At 38.1% G+C, this 21,300-nt stretch overlaps 2 protein-coding genes across 2 annotated transcripts in view; one reads left to right on the top strand and one right to left on the bottom strand.

The window, feature by feature from the left end:
• The window catches only part of PTTG1 (PTTG1 regulator of sister chromatid separation, securin), a 6,805-nt gene extending 6,611 nt beyond the window's left edge, over window positions 1–194 (bottom strand). The window contains exon 1 of the mRNA XM_017885699.1: window positions 61–194. The gene's annotated coding sequence lies outside the window, so the exon portion shown is untranslated. The remainder of the gene's footprint in view (window positions 1–60) is intronic.
• A 2,661-nt stretch (window positions 195–2,855) lies between these two features.
• SLU7 (spliceosome associated SLU7) lies at window positions 2,856–20,296 on the top strand. Its single transcript, XM_017885698.1, is given in 17 exon segments — window positions 2,856–2,914; window positions 6,975–7,160; window positions 7,811–7,964; window positions 8,306–8,386; window positions 8,631–8,795; window positions 9,728–9,800; window positions 13,300–13,347; window positions 13,536–13,666; window positions 13,925–14,022; window positions 14,180–14,247; window positions 14,380–14,519; window positions 15,621–15,782; window positions 17,114–17,218; window positions 17,370–17,441; window positions 17,702–17,745; window positions 17,747–17,816; window positions 18,793–20,296. Coding segments are annotated over 17 exon segments (1,836 nt in total). The 3' UTR covers window positions 18,973–20,296.
• The last annotated feature ends 1,004 nt before the right edge of the window (window positions 20,297–21,300 follow it).

The following is a 21,300-nucleotide window of genomic DNA, read 5'->3' as shown; positions in this document are numbered from 1 at the left end:
CCCAGCTTCAGCCCCAGCCCCAGCCCCAGCCCGCCTCCTTCCCCACCCGACCAGACTCACCTAACCAGCCGCGACCCTCCCGTTCACTCACGCAGCTTCCAACAGCCACATTCATCTAAGGCGGCGGTGAACGGACGCGGCGCACTCCCGGTTTAAACCACAACTCGCGGCCCAATTGGCTCTTCCACTCAAGAGGCAGGGCCGGGGGCGTGGTATCAAGCCGAACCAATGGAAGGGACCTAAGCAGCCAGGACTCCGCCCCAAAAGCTCTTTCTTGCAAACTTTGTGGCACGTTTTCTGGGAAAAAAAAATCTAGGGTCGTGTAATATTAAAAAAAAATTGAGAGGCTTTTTTTTTGCTCTCCATATTATTAAGCTGCATGGACTTTGGTACTGACTCAATAACAATGTTTTATTGCTTTAAGATATATTTTTTAAATGGCACCGTAGATAGGATGGAAAATAAATAGAAATATTGTAGAAATGGTCGAAACAACCAATGTTGGGTCTAAAGAATACTAGGAGAGAAAATTTAAAATTAAGAAGAAATGTAAGTACAGATAGGTCAAACAGCAGCGTTTGAGTCATTCTCTTATGCTCATGATTAAGAACAAACTAATCATTCCCTAATCTTAGGATTATCCTCAACACTTCAGGCTAAGATGCTGTTTCTGTTATACCATCACGAATCTGTTTTAGGAACAAAATTATGAATCTAATGAATACATAATTTAGTCTTCCCTTAAAATCCTATCATTTAATACTGATTTATTTTAAACCTCTAACATCTCAATAATATACTAACCAAAGCTGTCTGGAAGGGCTTGGCCAGGGTGCAAGAGAACGTCAGAGAGATAATAAAGATATAAAAAAGGAATTCCAGTTTCCCAGATATGAAAAGAAATTTTGCTTGAAAAAGTTGACGACCTTTTCCTGTTTCTATAGTAAAATGGAATACATTGAGCAACCACAAGATAAAGGTATACATTCAAAAGATAAGGCTGACCTGTGTCATTCAAGCTCCGCTTCCCACAGGTCACCATATATACATTTTATACCTGCAGATTAGCTGAGAGAGAGGAGTTGATTCCATATTACTCTTTCACAAAAGGCTTAACACTATACCTGACATAGACATGGTTCTCAATATATGCCAGTTCATCATCTCTTCTTCCCTGGCATTTCAGGACCAATATTGATTGAATGATTCATTCATTCACAAATATTTATTGAATACCTATTAAATGGTGGACTTTATACTAGGTATCAAGAAGAAAAGAGCCTAACTTAAGGTGAAGAAAAGAGGAAAGACAGAAAAATATGCATACCTTTATTGTCCCTTCACTGCTCTCTTTCCTTTATCCCCACCCCTTATTTCCTCCTGTATCTCCTAAATTTTACATCATCATATTATATTATCAGCATTCAAAGTGTTAATTTTTGAGACTAAATCTTTACAACACCTATAGCTTCCAAGTGGGGATTCTCTATCTACAGAGGTTTTGGGGTGCAAAGTTTATCTCCTTAGGATGTCTTCTTTGTTTCACCAACAGAAAGCATTGTTTCTCCCAAGGTCATGCATCAGCTGTAAACCATAACCACCCTCTCTTTGGTGGTTCTCTTTGAAAACCACCACTGTTTTCTTACTAATGATGCCCTCAGACCAGCTTTGCTATTACTATTACTGGAAATACTCAATTGCTAAACCACCCTCACTCATAACAGCACTTAGTCCCTAATCAGTTTCTCCTAATCCTGCTTTACAAACAGCAACCCATCCAGAACCAATCCCAGCTTTCCTAGACCTTCCTCAGAACCCTGCAGAGGGACCTCAAGTCTTAGAAAAGATTCAACTCTCTTGTCCTGGGCTTTCTGATTCCTCTTCGAGATGTGCTCTCCTGGTGGTTTTGGCTAATTAGGCCTTAACACTCCTAAGCAAATTTCAGGAATGTTTTTAAGTGGAAAAAAACAAAGCCTGAGTGATTCATAGACTCTACTCACTTTCACGCTAGTCTCTGTTTCTTCATCTACTGCCCTGTAAAAGCAAAATTAATATTTATGCTCCTGAACTCCAGGTATTGCAAATTCTTAATACGAAAAAAACAGATTCTATTATGTTGGGCTATTTTATGGAGGCGGGAATGGTAGCTATTTTAACTTTTACATTCAAAAAGGATGGATACACGTTATGGGGGGCAGGGAGAGAACAACCAGAATAGAAAGCACAAAGAAAAAAAAAATCACAAGAAATTCTACCACGAAAATTAGTTTATTTTCCAGTATTTTATTTCACATGTATACTTTTAAAGAAGAGATGGGATAGCATAGATACTAATGTTTCTCCAAAATGGAAATCGTCGTGTTTTTTCCTAATGATAACGTGCCTTATGTTCTCACAGCACCTGGTATTCCTTTCATAGGAACTTTTACAGCTGCTAAATTATCTGAATAGTTGTTCCGGTGTCTTTCGCACTCTGATGTAAATTTGAGGGAAGACACTGTGTTCACCAGATCCCCAGCATGTTAACACAGCCTGGCTACTAATTGCTGCCAAGTTTAACTGCTTTTTTTTTTTTTTTTTTTTTTAGCTGATACATCACCAAATTCTGCATTCATTTCACAACCCCCTGGTGAGGCTTAAGCTCTTGTCTGTTTTGGCTTTTTTTTAATAAAAAAAAAAACTTCCTAAAATTCTCCGATTCTAAAACAAAGTTCCTACATAGAAGCCAAAAAGAACCCGCCCAACTTGAATCTCTCCACAAGCCGGGTAAATAGCGCGATACGCACAGCTACAGTTCTCGCGATTCCCACGGCTCAAGAGGATCCGCCCCCAGTCCCGCCAGGAAATTAGTGCGCATGTGCCGATTGTCCGGAAGTTACCGCACTGGCCGCCGGAATGAGGCGAGAAGCCGGAAGTAAACATTACAAGATAGGCTTGGCTTCTCTCGGATGGACTTGGGACCACCTGCGGCGGGACTGGGTAAGAAAATATTTTTAGAACTTTCGGGCGAAGGGGAATTGGGGAACCTGAGAAAATGGGTCGAAGGCTCCTAATTATTGGATATGTCCTCACGGGGGTAATGAGCCCTCAGTTGTTGAGGAGGGAGCGAGGACGGGGGACCGAAAAGGAAGCCACTGTCCTGAGACCCGTTGATGGCACTCGTGCCCAGCCAGACCAGGCCTGCGTCTTCAGGGAAACAGTCGGGATAACTATGAGAGTGTCACCTTTGTGGCGGTGGCCTTGAAGACCTTGAGCGATCCCCGGACTGCGAGCGGGGAAAGCTGCTTCCAGTACCCAAATTGATAGACTGTATTTCCTCGCCAGAAAATTTACTTAAGCTTCAGTTTTTCCTGTTAAGTCGAGATGATCTGACTTAAGTGGGATATCATGCGGATATAAATGAAAACATCTATGTAAGTAAAGCATTAAACACTGTCTTACGGTAAGCCCTCAGTAAGTGGGAGCTATTACTGTTTTTAGTTGAAGAAAATAGGCCCCTCCACAGCGACGGAAACGAGTGAGTACAACTTGGTGACTATAATACTTCATTCAGTTTTAGTTTTTAATATTTCAGGCCCAGAAGCCAAAGTTCTATGGACAGAGTATAACATGCTGTTTTTAGAGAACTGACTCTGGAGTCAGACTTGTGTTTGAAGTCCTTGTACAATGTGTTCTTGGCTGAGGATCTTACCTCTCAGAACCTGTTTCTTCCCTGTAAAATGGGGTTCATCAGACCTATCTACTGGGCTTATTGTGAAGATTAGATGAGGTGATACACGGTAGGCTCAAGAAATGGTAGCTGTTTTAATGAAGATTGTTAAATTTACCTTTGTTCTGCTTCTCTTCGCAGTATATTTAGGCCTTCAGTTTATACGTTACACAAATATATGGGGGAGGTTTTCTATAGGTCAGACACAGGAGAAGAGAACACTTTTGAGAAGCATCGTAGACCCCCAGGCATTGAGCACTTTCCACTGGGAAGGGGTTTGTGTAAAGGCCCGGTGTCTACAGGGAGCACGGTGTGTTAGAGGAACTACAAGAAGGTCTATGTAGTTAGTAGAGAAGGATGCGGGGATAGTTGTAATGGTGAGGCTGGAAGGTAAGCAGATGCCAGACCATGGTGGACCATGTAGGTGTGTTAAAAAGATGTCAGTTTTTAGAGTATGAATGATAAAATCCTTTGGAGCGTCACTTTTCTCTGAGACGTAGTCTAGCTCTGTCGCCCAGGCTGGAGTGCAGTGATGCAACACCAGCTCACTGCAACCTCCACCTCCTAGGTTCAGATGATTCTCCTGTCTCAGCCTCCCGAGTAGCTAGGATTACAGGTGCACACCACCACGCCCGGCTGATTTTTGTATTTTTAGTAGAGACGAGGTTTCGCCAGGTTGGCCATCCTGGTCTCAAACTCCTTACCTCAGGTGATCCGCCCGCCTCGGCCTCCCAAAGCGCTGGGATTATAGGTGTGAACCATCGCGCCCAGCTGTCACTATTCATTATGCTAGTTATTAGCCACTTGTGGTTATTGAGACTGGAAATGTGACTAGTTTAAATAAGTGTAAAACCCATATCAACTTTTAAAGACAGAGTTGTTTTTTCTAATTCAAATTTGCAATTATAATATGTTGGATACAATACAAATCTTGTAAAAGTAATTTTACCTGTTTATTTTTACTTTTTTAATGTGACTACCGGAAAACATAAAATTACATATGGGACTAGCATTGTATTTCTCTTAGATGGTGCTGTATTGAATTTTTGGACGGTACTGCATTGGAGGATTTTAAGCTTGGGCAGTAGGACATTGTATTAGTCCGCTTTTACATTGCCAATGAAGACATACCCCAGACCCGGCAATTTACAAAAGAAAGAAGGTTGTTGGACTTACAGTTCCGCGTGGCTGGGGAGGCCTCACAATCATGGTGAAAGGCACCTCTCACATGGCGGCGACAATAGAGAATGAGAGCCAAGCAAGACGGGTTTCCCTTTATCAAACCATGAGATCTCATGAAACTTATTCACTACCAGAACAGTATGGGAGAAACTGCCGCCTTGATTCAGTTATCTCTCACAGGGTCCCTCCCACAACACTTGGGAATTACAGGAGTACAATTCAAGATGAGATTTGGCTGGGGACACAGAGCCAAACCATGTCAGACATGATATGATCAGATTTGTGTTTTGAAAAAATAACGCTGCGATGTGGAGAATTGATTGGAGGGAATCAGAGGAGACCAGTAAATAGGAAAAAGTAATAACTTACACTAGGGTGGTAGCAGTAAGAATGGAAAGAAGTAGATGCATTTGAATGATATTCAAAAGGTGAAAATAATGGGTCTTAGTGATGACATAGATGTAGGGATAAGCTGAAGCACTTAATGTAAAGGGACGGATGGTGTTGTCTTTCATTAAGATAGGGAACAATGGGGCCAGGCGTGGTGGCTCACGCCTGTTATCCCAGCACTTTGGAAAGACAAGGCGGGTGGATCACGAGGTCAGGAGATCGAGACCATCCTGGCTAACAGGGTGGAACCCCGTCTCTACTAAAAAAAAAAAAAAAAAAAAATACAAAAAATTAGCCAGGCGTGGTGGTGGGCGTGCCTGTAATCCCAGCTACTTGGGAGGCTGAGGCAGGAGAATCGCTTGAACCCGGGAAGCGGAGGTTGCAGTGAGCCAGGATCACGCCACTGCACTCCAGCCTCAGCAACAGAGCGAGACTCCATCTCAAAAAAAAAAGATAGGGAACAGTAGGAGATTAGATTTCAGAGGGAAGATCATGAGATTGAATTAAGACGTATTGAGTTTAAATGCCTCTGATCTCTTAAGTGGAGATGTCAAGTAAGCAATTGGATATATGTATCTGAAGCTCAGATGAAAAGTCTTGAGTAGAAAAATAAATTGTTCCTTTATTATTTTTTATTTTATAGAAAAATAAGCTGGAGAGCCAGCAGTGTTGTATTGTGACCATGGAAGCCTTGGAAGTAAATGAGCTTATCCATTAGTGGGAGTTTAGACTGGTTTAAAAGGTGCTGGCTGAGCCTTGAGGAATCCAACATTAAATAACTGGGCAAAATTTGATGACAACAGAGGTACAAGAAAAACCAAGAGAGCCGGGCACGGTGACTCACACCTGTAATCCCAGCACTTTGGGAGGCCGAGGTGGGCAGATTGCCTGAGGTCAGGAGTTTGAGAGCAGCCTGGCCAATGTAGTAAAATCCCGTCACTACAAAAAATGCAAAAAAAAATTAGCCAGGCATGGTGGCAGGCACCCGTAATCGAGCTACGCAGGAGCGTGAGGCAGGAGAATCGCTTGAACCTGGGAGGCGGAGGTTGCAGTGAGCCGAGATCGTGCCACTGCACTCCAGCCTGGGTGACAGAGCGAGACACCATCTCCAAAAAAAAAGAAAAACCAAGAGAATGTAGTGTCAGGGAAGTCAATAAATAGTATATAAAAAGGGAATGAACAGAGCTGAAAAATGTCCATTGGATTTAGCACAATGGTCCTTGATGACTTAATGTAACTCTTTTCTTTAGAATGATAGGGAGTGGAGGGCTAAGTTAGAGTGAGTAAGGATGAAAGTAGAAGGTGAGGAAGTGGAGACAGTGATTATAGATAACTCTTGAGATGTTCATTCTTAAAGGAGTACAGAGATAGGACCCTCTTTCATTAAGAGTTACTGTGTTAGAAAAGTTTGAGACACATACACAGAAAGAGGGATTCAGGATATGTATGAGAAAAAGAGTCCTGTGAAGTTTTAAATACACATGTGTGTCTCTCTCCATTTGTAAATTGGAGTTGAGGGAGAAACTGCTAACAGTATATAGAGACCTTGAGGAGGGGAAGGAGACCCTTCCTTACACATACTATGGGGGGAGAAAACATATGAAGCAGTATATATTATTAGGATGTCTTTTTGGTAGTTTGAGTGAACTAATGAAGGCCTACTTTTTACTGTAAATTTGACTTCTTTTCTTAGAGGAGGCCAGATAACCATGTCAGCCACGGTTGTAGATGCAGTTAATGCTGCACCCCTATCGGGGTCAAAAGAAATGAGTTTGGAGGAACCAAAGAAGATGACCAGAGAGGACTGGAGAAAGAAGAAGGAGCTAGAAGAACAGCGAAAATTGGGCAATGCTCCTGCAGAAGTTGATGAAGAAGGAAAGTAAGTACTTAATTTTTGTATGATCCATTCATTCAAAATTCAAATTCTTGGCTACTTAGTTTATTAATTTTTCATCCTTTTATTTGAGAGGCACCTATCTTCATTATTTATGTCTTTTATTATTTATTTTATCAAACTCATATGCATATGGTTTAATAATGAAATTATGTTGAAGGGCTTATAATGGATAGCAACAGTGTTTTTTCACCTTTCCCACTCCGGCCTGCTATACAGGAGTGACTGCTGTTAAATCTTTCTATTTTGAGTTTTTCTGGTTGTTACCTTCACATCTCTAGATAATAATACCTACACAATTATTTTAATTAATTGACTATAGACATTATTTGAACCAAAACTTCTTGTGATAGATTTAGATTACTAACACACATCTCTATTTTCCTTCCTCCCTTCTCTCCCTTCAGTTACATCACTATTCTTAGTTTCTTAGTTGGAAATATTTTCACTCTAAAATAAATTACTTCTTTATTTTAAATTATTCTTTATTATAGTATAGTGATAGCAACCATATTCTCTTCCCCCTACCACTGCAATGTTTCTATTCTTAGATTTTGTGTAAGCTACCTTTGTAATTGTAATACTGATTATTTTCCAACTTTATTCTTAAATTTTTTTTTTAACTTTTATTACAGAGACATCAACCCCCATATTCCTCAGTATATTTCTTCAGTGCCATGGTATATTGATCCTTCAAAAAGACCTACTTTAAAACACCAGAGACCACAACCAGAGAAACAAAAGCAGTTCAGCTCATCTGGAGAATGGTACAAGAGGGGTGTTAAAGAGGTATGTAGACTACCTGTGTACCTCTTCATGGATATGGAGAGTTTAAGAACTTAACGTAAGAAGTTTCAATGCAATACTATTTAAAGCAGAAACATAATAAAACCCTTTATCTGGTACTGGAATTCACAGTGCCTTACTATTTTACATTTGTATTTCTTATATAAATTTTATACTCCTGAAGTCCTTAAACTTTCACATTTGTAAATGTGTGGAGACTAACTCGTTTTCCTTTTAACAAAGAAATCATTTCACTAGACAAAATCGTAATGAGAGCCAAAGTTATGTCTAACTTATGTAGTTAAGACATTTTCTTTGTTTTTTTTTTTTTTTTATATTTATAGAATTCCATAATTACTAAATACCGCAAAGGAGCATGTGAAAATTGTGGGGCCATGACACACAAAAAGAAAGACTGCTTTGAGGTAAGTTCACCTTTGAGAATTTTGAAAACCATTGTCAGTCTTTTCGTTGTCAGAGAGCTTGCTTCTCTTTTCTGAAATCACCTATGTTTAGGTACAAGTTAAATAAAATTAGTTTGAGTGGAATTGCTGTAAGACTAACTGATAATTGAATAGCTCATAAAGTGCCCTCTCTGTAAAAGTTGTATAAAGTCTTCCTTTGGGTCATAAGCACTTAGGAAAAGATTAAATCTTACTCTGTTTTTAGAGACCTAGGCGAGTTGGAGCCAAATTTACAGGTACTAATATAGCTCCAGATGAACATGTCCAGCCTCAATTGATGTTTGACTATGATGGGAAGAGGGATCGATGGAATGGCTACAATCCAGAAGAACACATGAAAATTGTTGAAGAGTATGCCAAAGTTGATCTGGTGAGCAAAATTCCCTGCTTTCCTGGGTTTTTTAAAGAATCGTCCTATTGCTGTATCTCTAGCAGCTCTACTTTTCAAATCTTGAAGCACTTTAAAATGGTAGCATTTTATATTAGTATTAGTACTACTGTGTAGGCTACATTTATAATTGTAATATTGAATAGAGGAAATAATGTGCTAGCCATATTTGCCAGCAGTTTCTTCTTGATTCTTATATTGTCCTTTACTCCCTGTCTTAGGTAGCAAAAGATACTGGAAGCATGAGAACAGATTCGTGTCCAAAGCTTTTAGTTTTGTGAGATTAGAAATGTATGGCCCCAAGCTATAGCTTGCCCATGAACCTATTTTATGGTGCCTCACATAGCATTTGGGAGTAGTAGAAAGGGAATGGATAATTTGTTTCAGGAAATTTTATTTTATTTTAACCCAACTTTAGTTTTTACTGTTATGATTTGACCTCTTCACCTTTAGTCCTTTGAAGTCATAGTCGCACTGCCTTTTTTTTTTATTAGAGGTATCATTTTAAAATTGTAAGATTTCATATAAAAATCTGGATTTCATCTTTTCTTGAACATTGTAATATGTGGTAACCCCACGCCTGCCTGGTAAGAGTCAGTCATCTAGAGTTATGTGGCAGCTGCTTGTTTTTGTCAGGGCTTGCTCCCTGCAATTTACTACTGATGCCATTTGTCTCAGTTTACATTATTGCCTGGTTCAAACATTGTGTAACTCCTGCTCTTTATAGAGTAATAAGTCTAGGGCTACAAGGAATCCCAAAGAGATAGGTGTGTTCAGTGACCTTTTCTGAAATGAATTAATTTAAAGTTATTCATTTTAAATATATAAAAACGTAGGTGGCGAATTGAATGTTGTAAGTAAAATTTAAATGTTCCTTTTCTTTCTTTCTTTCTTTTTTTTTTTTTCCTTTAAAGGCAAAACGAACATTGAAAGCCCAGAAACTCCAAGAGGAATTAGCCTCAGGAAAATTAGTGGAACAGGCTGTAAGTAATGAAAATGATCAAAAAAAAAGTTTCATTTCTTTTAAAGAAATGCATTGACAATTCATTTTATAGCCTTCAGTTAGAGAGAAGGAGAATGTCTTGGGGGGGAAAATAAACTGATACTTTGTTACAGTTATAGTAATATAAATTGATTGGTCCATTTGGGAACGTACCGCCCTTTTATATTTGGCCACACAGCGTACTTACTTTTTCAGTTAAATTATTAGCCTCTCATCTAAAGATTTTCTCGGAGTTCGAAACTCATTATGCATAAGATGGTACAGCTTTTTTACTAGTAGGAAATTGAATGCGCTTACAATGTCGGATAGGGAAGTTGGTTAAAGTGATTGGCATGGTATAATGCTGCTTAGTTCTTAAAAATGGCATTTCTCGGGCGGGCGCAGTGGCTCCGCTGTAATCCCACTTTGGGAGCCGAGACGGGCGGGATACGAGGTCAGGAGTCTGGACCATCCTGTAACATGGTGAAACCCGTCTATTAAAATACAAAAATCTGCCGGGGACGTGGCGGGCGCCTGTTAGTCCCGCTACTAGGCAGGGTGAGGCAGGAATGCGTGAACGGGAGGCGAAGCCGTGCAGTGCGCTGAGATCTGGCCCCCCCCCCCCCCCCCACCCCCCCCCACCCCCCCCCACCCACCCCCACCCCCCCCCCACCCCCCCCCCCCCCCCCCCCCCACCCCACCACCCCCCCCCCTCTGCCTCCAGCCTGGGCGGCAGAGGCAAGGACTCCGTCTCAGACTCCGTCTCAAAAAAAAAAAGAAAAAAAAAATGGCATTTCTCAAGACTTCGTTAACAACACTGGTTAACACTTGTATTTGAATGATACGTGAAAAGATAGTATAATATTATCACACTGAAAGAAAGACCAGAACACTAGTTTTATTTAATGTAGAATTTATGAATTTTCTTTGTATCCTTTTCTTTAGTATTTTCTGCATTTTCCACAATGAATATGTATTAGTTACATAACTGGGCAAAACATTTTTTTGTATGAATGAAAGGTCTGTTGCAGTCAGTTTTTTTTTCTTTTTTTAAAATCCTTGTCAACTTAATAGAGTAAATATATTATGCATATTAGAGTTGTCAAGTTTCTTTTTAACAAATCTAGGCACAAATAAATAGTAAACATTTATAGTTTTTTAGTTTAAATTTCTAAAAGGGACTCTAAACCATGTATAAGTAACAAAGCAAGCAGAACTCGAAATAATTACTAAGTGAGCGTAATCTATCAGGCAAGTTAACAGCGTTAAGTTACCAGATAGGTGTTTAAAATCCATTTCTGGCCAGGTGCGATGGCTCACACCTGTAATTCCAGCATTTTGGGAGGCCGAGGCGGGTGGATTGGAGTTTGGGACTAGCCTGGCTAACATAGTGAAACCCCATCTCTACTAAAAATACAAAAATTAGCTGGGTGTGATGGCGAGCGCCTATAGTCCCAGCTGCTCGGGAGAATCGCTTGAACCCAGGAGGCAGAAGTTGCAGTGAGCCAAGTTCACACCACTGAACTCTAGCTTGGACAACAGAGCGAGACTCCATCTCAGTCAATCAATCAATCAATCAATAAAATGAAAACAAAATCTGTCTCTGTTCCATGAGAGATACATGCTCTTAGAAAAGTGAATTTGTCTCTCTGAGCTGCAGTTTAGTATGTCTGAAATAGAAATGACAACACCTACCCCCAGGAAGTTTATATACATATCACATAGTAAACACTGGGTAATTAGTAGCTATTATTGTTGTGATTATTTTTATGTATTACTAACTTTGGGAAAAGAAAAAGGGCCTGTTTCTTTTGTTCTAATATATTCTCTGTTATTTGTTGTAAACGTGGTGTAATTTATTTCCCCAGTAAGGATACTTAATGTATGCAAGGGGCTAATGATTTTTGCCCACTTGGATGCTTGGATATTAAGATGAACCACATATAGTAGATTTAGGTATTTAGCTGTCACTATAGAAATGTATGTAAATGTCCTTTGTTGAACTAGCAAATAGTGGGAACTCAAAAAAATTATTTTTCACGAAATATTTATATTTCTGATTTTGAAAGTAACACTTAAGTGAAAAAAATTAGAACATTATATTAAAAGAAAATATCCCCTGTGTTAACTATGAACATTTTGAAGTAGGCCTTTCCAGGTCTCTCTTGTCCACATATACCTGTTTATGTGTGCTAGAATACAAAATGTTTCTTACATGAATCCATCTTTATATATTCATTTATTACCTTCTTTTTTAATTTAACAACATAGAGTACAGTGAGAACGTGTTTTCTGTCTATATTTATAGACCTATAGCATCATTTATTTTTGTATAAATTCACATGGCTCAAAAATTAAAACAGTTTAAGAAAATGCACAGTGAAGTCTCTCCACCCCTGTTTCTGTCCACCCTAACACTAAACTTTCCCTCGCCCCAACTCTTTTGTGTATGTGTATGGCTCTTTTCAGAGTTTCTTGAATAAATACAAATACAAATATATACTCTTATCCCACCTTTCTCACCCCTCCATTTTTTTAATCAAAAAAGTTAGGAAATGATACATACTTTTCTGCCCCTTGGATAGAATCACTTTTAATGGCTGTTCAGTGTTCCATGGAATGCAGTAAATTATATAACCAGTGATCTATTATTAATTTGATTTTTTCCCAATGTTTTGAAAAATCATTGCACATATACAATACTGCACATCACATTCTTATATATCTTTATATAATTGACATGATACTAGGATAACCTTCTAGAAGTGTATTTCAGTGAGTTTATATTTCTAAAATTTTTATGATCACTTAGCCATCATTCAGAAAAGCTACGCAGATTTATGCTTACATCTATAGACTATATATACCTACACGTGTTTCTATATCTCCTCACTAATGCTGTAATGTATTCTTTTTTTCTTTTGAAGTATTTTTAATCTTTGAAGCCTTTATGAAGGGACATGATGAAATACCGACCACGTTACTATAGACATTCTGTGGCGTTAGAAAGTATTCTGACCAATTGGTAGTGAAGAAAAGTGTATCCTTGTGACAAGGAGTTTGGCCCCTCCTTAAATTACAATATTGTGTCACTTGTAGATTTTTTTCATTGCCCAAACTTCACTTTGGCTGTGAAGACATGAACCTAGTAACATTTTCTTTTTGGACTTACTGGGAAACTAGTAACGTTTAATGAAAACAGTATGTCTGAAGACTAACACATTTAGAAATTAATATTTATTGGGTACTTTGGTCATCTTAATCTTCCTGTTACCATTCTGTAGTTATAATCTTAATTAAAATTCTCTTGAAATTTGCTGGCTTTATAGACAGTCTAATAAAATTCACAATGGCACTCTTGTATTCAGAATTTGTGTGCTCATTACAACTGAGAAATGTGAGTTTGTTCAGTTAGAATTAAGTTTTATTATCTTAGCTATTTTAAGTGTTAATTGGATTAAGTGGAATGAAATTATGAATTACTTTTCTTCTTTCGTGATACAGAATTCTCCAAAGCACCAGTGGGGAGAAGAGGAACCAAATTCTCAGACGGTAATACATATTTGCTGCCTCTAGTACATGTGAAATTTTTAAATTTCTGATGGCTAATAATAACACTAATAATAGTTTTAAAGAACACAAGTAAATAAGGGTTTGGTTAAAGGGAAAAGAAAAAAAAAACAAGAATTACATGCTGCTTTCTTTTCTTCTTACTTTTTTTTCTTCCCCTCCCCTTTTAGGAAAAGATCATAATAGTGAAGATGAGGATGAAGATAAATATGCAGATGATATTGACATGCCTGGACAGAATTTTGACTCCAAAAGACGAATTACTGTCCGGAATCTCAGGATTCGAGAAGATATTGCAAAAGTAAGTCTTATCAACTTAACATACATATTTGAAAAATATTTGTCTTTCCAGCCTAAATTTTATCGACTCTGGGTAGCATATGGATAATAGAGTCATTCTAAGATAAGGTTTCATTCTGTTTTTTCTCTTCACCTGTACCCCAGAATTGTATACACACATTTATTTAATTGATCGTGTTCAACTCCTCCAACTAGTCTGCTGACATCTTTTTGCTGTGAGTAAACATTAATTTATTCTTTAAATATTTTTTTCTTCTAGTATTTGAGGAATTTAGATCCAAATTCTGCCTACTATGATCCAAAAACTAGAGCAATGAGAGAGAATCCTTATGCCAATGCAGGAAAGAATCCAGATGAGTAAGTATCAAGTTAAATGTACAGATTTCAAGATGAGGGAAAGTTAATTGTTTTCTGACCTGACCATAGATGGTGTTCATTTTAATTCAGATTCAGTTTTACGAATTAATTTTCCTTAAATCAATCTCTGAAACATTTTCTTTATTTGTATTTGCAGAGTGAGTTATGCTGGAGATAATTTTGTTAGGTACACAGGAGATACCATTTCAATGGCTCAGACACAGTGTAAGTGTTTCCTCATGTCAAGGCATTTTATATCAGCTCATAAGAAGTTTGGGATTTTTTTTTTAAGCTTGTTTTCAAGAAGCATACAATAATGTAGCTGCCAATTCATTAAGATGTTTTGAATTACTCCAGTGTTTGCGTGGGAAGCCTATGACAAAGGATCTGAAGTACATCTGCAGGCAGATCCTACAAAGCTGGAGCTGTTGTATAAGTCCTTCAAAGTCAAAAAAGAAGATTTCAAAGAACAGCAGAAAGAAAGCATCCTGGAAAAGGTAATTTTGACCAAAATGCTAAAGAAGAATTTCTGTTAAAGAGAAGTTACTAGTTAATAAGCATTCGTTTTACATTTGGAAAATAATGCAAAGAGAGCCCCTCATAATCCATGAAGAATAGTCCTTTTCTTCCTTTGTCTTAGTCAGATGCTATACAATTTTGTATGAGCTTTTACAGCAAAACAACCTACCTCATATCTTAGTAGCTTAAAATAAACATTTATTATTGCTCACAGTTGGCCAAGTCTCCTGGTCTGGGCTTGCTCAGCTGAGGTTAGGTGATGAACTAAGATGGCCTCACTCTTGTGTTTAGCAGTTAACAGGCTAATTGTCCTAAGGGGACCTCTTCTGGGACAGCTCATCTCCACTCCATGTGGTCTCATCCTCTAGTAGGGCAGCTTTTTAAAATGGCATTCTCAGAGTTCTAGAGAGTGGCAGCAAAAAGTGCGTTGTGGTACATAAGTGCCTTTGCTTGCATCACATTTGCCAGCTTCCCATTGGTGAAACCTAGTAATATGGCCAAGCCCATATTCAAGGGATAGAGAAAGACTTCGTCTCTTGATGGGAAGAAAAGCAAAGCCCTGTGGCGAAAGTGCATACATACAAGGATAAGAGGAATTTATGGCCATTTTGTAACTTACTGTACTCAACAGATGAATAGCAACTGAGACATCTTCTATTTGTCTCAGAAAAAAAAATGATGGCTTTTTTTTTCCTACTGTGCTTTCTATAACAAAACCCAGTAAAGAATGTTCCCTTTCTTTCTGATTAGAAATAAATGTTTTCCTACATCATGTTCAGATTAATATATTATAATCCCATTTTTATATAAATTAAACAAGTCTTTCATTTGTTTATAAAATTCAGAATAAATGTTAGGGAAGGCATGGAACCACTATACCCCAGGTGTTAACACTGGCTTAGTGGACAGTTTCAGGGTTCTAACCAGGTCCCTTCACATCTTTTTACCATTTTTTTGGTTAACATCAGAGAAAAGAGAAATAATGAATAAATAGAATAAGGAAAAAAAAATATTTTCCTGGAAATTTAAATGCAAATGAGGTTGTAAAATGTATTGAATAATGTGCAATGTCCTTTTAGTATGGTGGCCAAGAACATTTGGATGCCCCTCCAGCTGAATTGCTTTTAGCCCAGACTGAAGACTATGTGGAGTACTCAAGACATGGGACAGTCATCAAAGGACAGGAGCGGGCTGTTGCCTGCTCTAAGTATGAGGAGGATGTGAAGATCCACAATCACACAGTATGTGCTAAACTGGAACAATTTTGTGTCCTTGTTAGTTTTGCTCTGTATTGCATTTTTCCACTACAACTTTATTAGCTAACCGCTTCTATCCTCTATGCTTTAAAAAAAAAAAAATTAACTCTGTTTCAGGGAATTTTTTCAAAAATAGAAACGTTTTGAAGGAATACTATGTTCATCTATATACCCATCATCTAAATTCCGAAATTTTTAACATATTGCCTTATATGCTTTGTCTAGTTGTATGTGTGCATATGCACATTGTTTTACATAGATACGTAAAATACACATACATACACACATAGTTTATGTATACTTTTTTTGACTGAAACATTTGGAAATTATATATCATGACATTTTATCCATAAGAACTGTATCACATATCTCCTTAAAATAAAGACTTTCTTCTATATAACCACATTGACATTATTGCACTTTAGAAAATTAGCATTAATTCTATAATATTACCTAATATCTAGTCATTAATCACATTTTCCAAAATATACAGAAAAATGCCTTTAACATCTATTTTTTGTTTTAGTCAGAATTCATTTCAAATTTATTTTGATCATTATTTGGTTATTATGTCTCTTTTCTAGAATGTATCTCTGCATTTTCATGACGATGACCATTTAACAGATTAGGCCAGTTAGTTTGTAAATTGTCTCATATTCTGTATTGACTGGATCCTAGTAGCGTTATATAGCTTGTTTCTCTATCCCTGTATGTTTTATAAATAGGAATTCAGGTCTAATGGCTTGATTGGATATAAGTTAAATATTTTGACAAGAATATTTAATAAGTAATGTAGTATATTCACATTACATCATAAACATCATAAAGCATGTATTGTCCTTTGCTGTTCTCTTGAAGTAACCAAACTACAATTGTCTCTCTTAGTTGAGGGTCAAAAACCTAATTCCCTATAGTAGCCAGGCCAGTGATCATACATGAGCAAAGTGAGCCAGGCAAATTGTACAAACTGGAGAACATAAGCCCTATCTAACGGGGCATCCACTGTTCAGCAACAGCCGATTATTGCCAAGTGGTCATGTAGGCCCAGAATTTCCCACTCCTTCATTTTTCAAGAGAAGTCAGATACACTGAATTTTTTTATAGGCTTTTGGGAATAGAATTTAAGAGCTTTGTAACTATAGTGCCTGCCTCTCACACTTCAGGTCAGACTACCTTGTCCCTGTTAGCCAGCCTTGAATTCCCATAATTTCTCTCCCAAATTACCTTTAAAGGGCTGTATTATTTTATACTCCTATCAACAGTATATAGAAGTTTCTAATTTCAGCTTTCTTTTTAAGTAATTTCTCTCTCTGCAGCATATCTGGGGATCGTACTGGAAAGAAGGCCGATGGGGATACAAATGCTGTCACTCTTTTTTCAAGTATTCCTATTGTACTGGAGAAGCTGGGAAGGAGATTGTTGTAAGTAATTGTCTTTGGTTCTTAAAGGTGTAAAACAACCGAAGCTCCTAAGTCAAACTGAAACATACTGTCTCGTGTTTCAAATTTTAACTTTTTCTTAGATGATTAGTAACTATGACACTCAACTCAAATCACATGTATTTTTCCACAGAACTCTGAGGAATGTATTATAAATGATGTAACTGGGGACGAATCTGTGAAAAAACCTCAAACTCTCATGGAGGTAAGTTGATAATCATTTGTCCTGAATTTTTAAGTCCTGGAGGGAGGGCTTTAAAACCTGCACCTGAGTTGTTTTGTTTTGTTTTGTTTCTTTTGAGACAATCTCATTCTGTCGCCCAGGCTCAAGTGCAGTACACGATCTGGGTCCACTGCAGCCTCCGCCTCCTGGGTTCAAGTGATTCTCATGCCACAGCCTCCCAAGTAGTGCACCCGAGCTTTGTTTTCACATTAATAACACTGCATTTCAATCCTCCCTTCCAGCTGCATCAAGAAAAACTGAAAGAGGAAAAGAAGAAGAAGAAAAGAAAAGAAGAAGCATCGAAAGAGCAGTTCAGATAGTGATGATGAAGAAAAGAAGCATGAAAAATTGAAAAAGGTAATTTGTGAAGTCTAAATAGTGAAAGTGATAAGTAACAGTATTCTTTGTATTGGGGGTTGTTTTTATTTTTTTGAGACAGGGTCTTGCTCTGTTGCCCAGGCTGGAGTGCAATGGCGCGATCTTATCTCACTGCAACCTCTGTCTCGTAGGCTCAAGCAATTCTCCTGCCTCAGTGTCCCAAGTAGCTGGGATTACAGGCACATGCCACCATGCCCAGCTAATTTCTGTATTGTTTTATAGAGCCAGGATTTCACCATGTTGCCCAGTGTGGTCTCAAACTTCTGAGCTCAGGTGAACCGCCCACCTCATCCTCCCAAAGTGCTGGGATTGCAGGCTTGAGCCACCGCTCCTGGCCAGTATTATTTGTAAAGGCCTTTATTTGTAATGGCCTATGATCTAGTCCTGTCTCCAAATGCATTTTTAAAATGATGAAACAAGCCTAGAGTCTGAGTGATTTGCTCAAGTTATATTAATGGAGGTATTGTGGGGTGTAGGTATTGCCTTCTTCTTGGAGTATTTAGTAATCATGACTAATGGACAGAAGAAATGTGCGTTATAAAGCATTTTAGAGTTATTGCCATGTTGACCAGAAAGAATTGCCTTCTAGCTCTATAATTTGTAAGTTTCAGCAAGTCCTTGAGAAAAGTCAGAATTATAGTCTTTACCAGAAGCATCATTTGCAAGCTTGTATCAGTAAAGTGAACCTCATTTAATTTTTGTTATTAAATAAAATTTCTTCAACATTGATTTGAAATGTTATAGAATGTTTTGTGCTCTATAAAAATATCATATAAGCCAAATAGTGATTAGTTGTAGCTTGACAGTAGAAGGGCTGACTCCAAAGCTCTTTCAGGCAATCTGCGTTTCTGATAGAGCAGTTCATATTCAGTGGGGTCCGTTGGTACTCTGCCACTTTTGAAGAAAAGAGATCTGATGTAGAGCTGTGATACGCATTTTATTCCTCTCTCTATAGGCACTGAATGCAGAGGAGGCCCGCCTTCTTCATGTCAAGGAGACCATGCAGATTGATGAGAGGAAGCGGCCTTACAATAGCATATATGAAACTCGGGAACCTACTGAAGAGGAAATGGAGGCATATAGAATGAAACGTCAGAGGCCAGATGACCCCATGGCCTCTTTCCTTGGACAGTAGTAACTAGTCACATGACCATCCAAGATAGATGCAGCTGATACATTCTTTTCAGCTTCTTATTGATGATTGTAGATACAAAAATCCTTGTTTATTCTTCTTGCTGCCTGACTTTAATAAATATTTCAGGTGCCTCACAGTAAGTTCACTCCTTTCCATACTGAAGAAGCAAAAAAGAAAAAGAAGAGGCACATGAAGTATGCTTTTGGGAACAGAATTTAAAATTGGATTAAGATTTTATTTCCAGTTTTATGTGAGTCATGTGTAAAGAAGCCTTGGCTCTCTACCTATTAAGAATGTCTCTCTCTACATTTATTAACCTTCAAACTTTATTGCTTCGGTTTTTGTGGCCCTATATTTAGTCTTAGCATACCTTGGTTTTGAGAAAAAAACGGGGCTTTGTTTTTTTAAAATAATTACTAGCAACTGTATGACTACATTTATTTTTATGTTTTGTTTTCTTTAAGAGACAGGATCTTGCTATGTTGCCCAGTCTAGAGAGCAGTGGCTTTTCACAGATGCAGTCATAACGCCCTGCAGTCTTGGGCTCAAGCGATTCTCTCTCCTTGGCCTCTGGAGTAGACTAAATGTGTTAGTCTTTGAATGGAAAACAACTATTTTCTCATCATTGGGTCAATATTGACTGATCAGTAGTAGGTCTTTACCATTCTGGACATAAGCCTTTAGATGTAGAAATCCTTTCCTTTATCATAGAGGATATGGTTTACGATACTATTTGTTTTCATTGTGATTGCCCTCATGTAACAATCATGAATATTAGATTTTTTAAATTGTAGAATATCCTAATATTTATAGCCAGCAGCTGTTACTTTGTTTGTAAAATTTGCAAAAAACCAAAACCTGAAGTTGGCTTCTTGAAAGAATTACAAGGATAGCTTGTAGGGATATTAGTAATAGATTGCCATGATCCTGAAGCCTCTACTCAGAACACTGTGAAGATAGTACTGACAGAGTGGAATCAGTGAAAACAGCCTAACAAAACCTCCGACTTCAGTATATCAACTTTTAACAGCTCACTGGCTTTTCTAAACTACCAAAAACCACCTATAGGATACTGCATCTCAGAAAGGGTGGTGTGAGAGTAACTGAGTCAAATTGTCAAGTACTTTGGATATACATAGTGTCTAGCTTTAGATTGGTATGAAATTAACAATGCAAATAGATTTAATTTTATTTACTTCAAAATGCAAAAAAAATTTTATTTTCCTATCCAAACAGGGTGGCTCAACATAAAGGCTGACATTGTTGTGTCTGTTTTGTATTTTATCTTTTGTTAGAGATAAATAAATGACGATACTTAACTGTGCGTGGTTTGTAGCATTATATCTAATATTTGGCAGAAAAGTTGTTTATGGGACAGGGAGGGGAACCTGGATTAGCTTCCGTGAGTTTAAGAAAATTTCAGCATCCTGTCACCTAACCTTTCTGTACCTCTTTCCCTCTTCTATGAGGCCTAGTTTACTTTGATTTAGGAAGAATTCTATAATATCCAGAATCATGTCTTCTGTTTTATTTTGGAAAAGTAATGCCCAGCCAGCCTGGCCAACATAGCGGAACCCCATCTCTATTAAAAATACAAAAATTAGCTGGGCATGGTGGCACACACCTATAATCCCAGCTACTCAGGAGGCTGAGGCATGAGAATTGCTTGAACCCGGGAGGTGGAGGTTGCAGTGAGCAGAGATTGCACCACTGCACTCCAGCCTGGGCAACAGAATGAGACCTGTCTCAAAATCATAATGCCTAGGACATTCAGATTGAACTTTGATTTTATTATCTCAATAATAGCTGCCTTTTCGAGAATTATGTACTGTAATTGTCATAATGTTACCTCCTTCCTCAAAAGAACTTAATGGGGTAATGGATGATCTATCAATTTTACAAAATGCACATGGAATTAACTCCAAGTAATCTGCACAAATCCTAACCGTTTAAGTATTGGACTCAGGACATGAAGCTAGCTGTCTTGGATTCTGAAGCCTACCCCTTTCTCTAGTATTTAAGGCCCTAGTTTCTTGACGAACGAGGTACTGGTCTTGAGCAGTTTTTTGCATCCACAAAAACGTAAGCAGCCCCTCAATATTTACCAGGCTCACCATCAGCACCTGCAAATGATGTATGTGGCCCACGTTCTTTGGCGCCCCACCACTCCTCACACACACTAGCCTTATAGAATGTTTCTAACAATGTTGTACAAAATGAGTAAACTCATTTAAGTTTATAAGAATTCTGGAAAGACCCCCAAACAGGAAAGGGCTATATTCCGGTTTATTTCTTTCAACAACATTTCCTAGTTTCTACTTGGGATTT

Source organism: Rhinopithecus bieti, unplaced genomic scaffold (genome assembly GCF_001698545.2).
Source record: "Rhinopithecus bieti isolate Rb0 unplaced genomic scaffold, ASM169854v2 scaffold_15146, whole genome shotgun sequence".
NCBI classification, from domain to species: domain Eukaryota; kingdom Metazoa; phylum Chordata; class Mammalia; order Primates; family Cercopithecidae; genus Rhinopithecus; species Rhinopithecus bieti.
The sequence above is the reverse complement of the archived record's forward strand: the minus strand, read 5'-3'. Positions and strand labels throughout refer to the sequence as shown.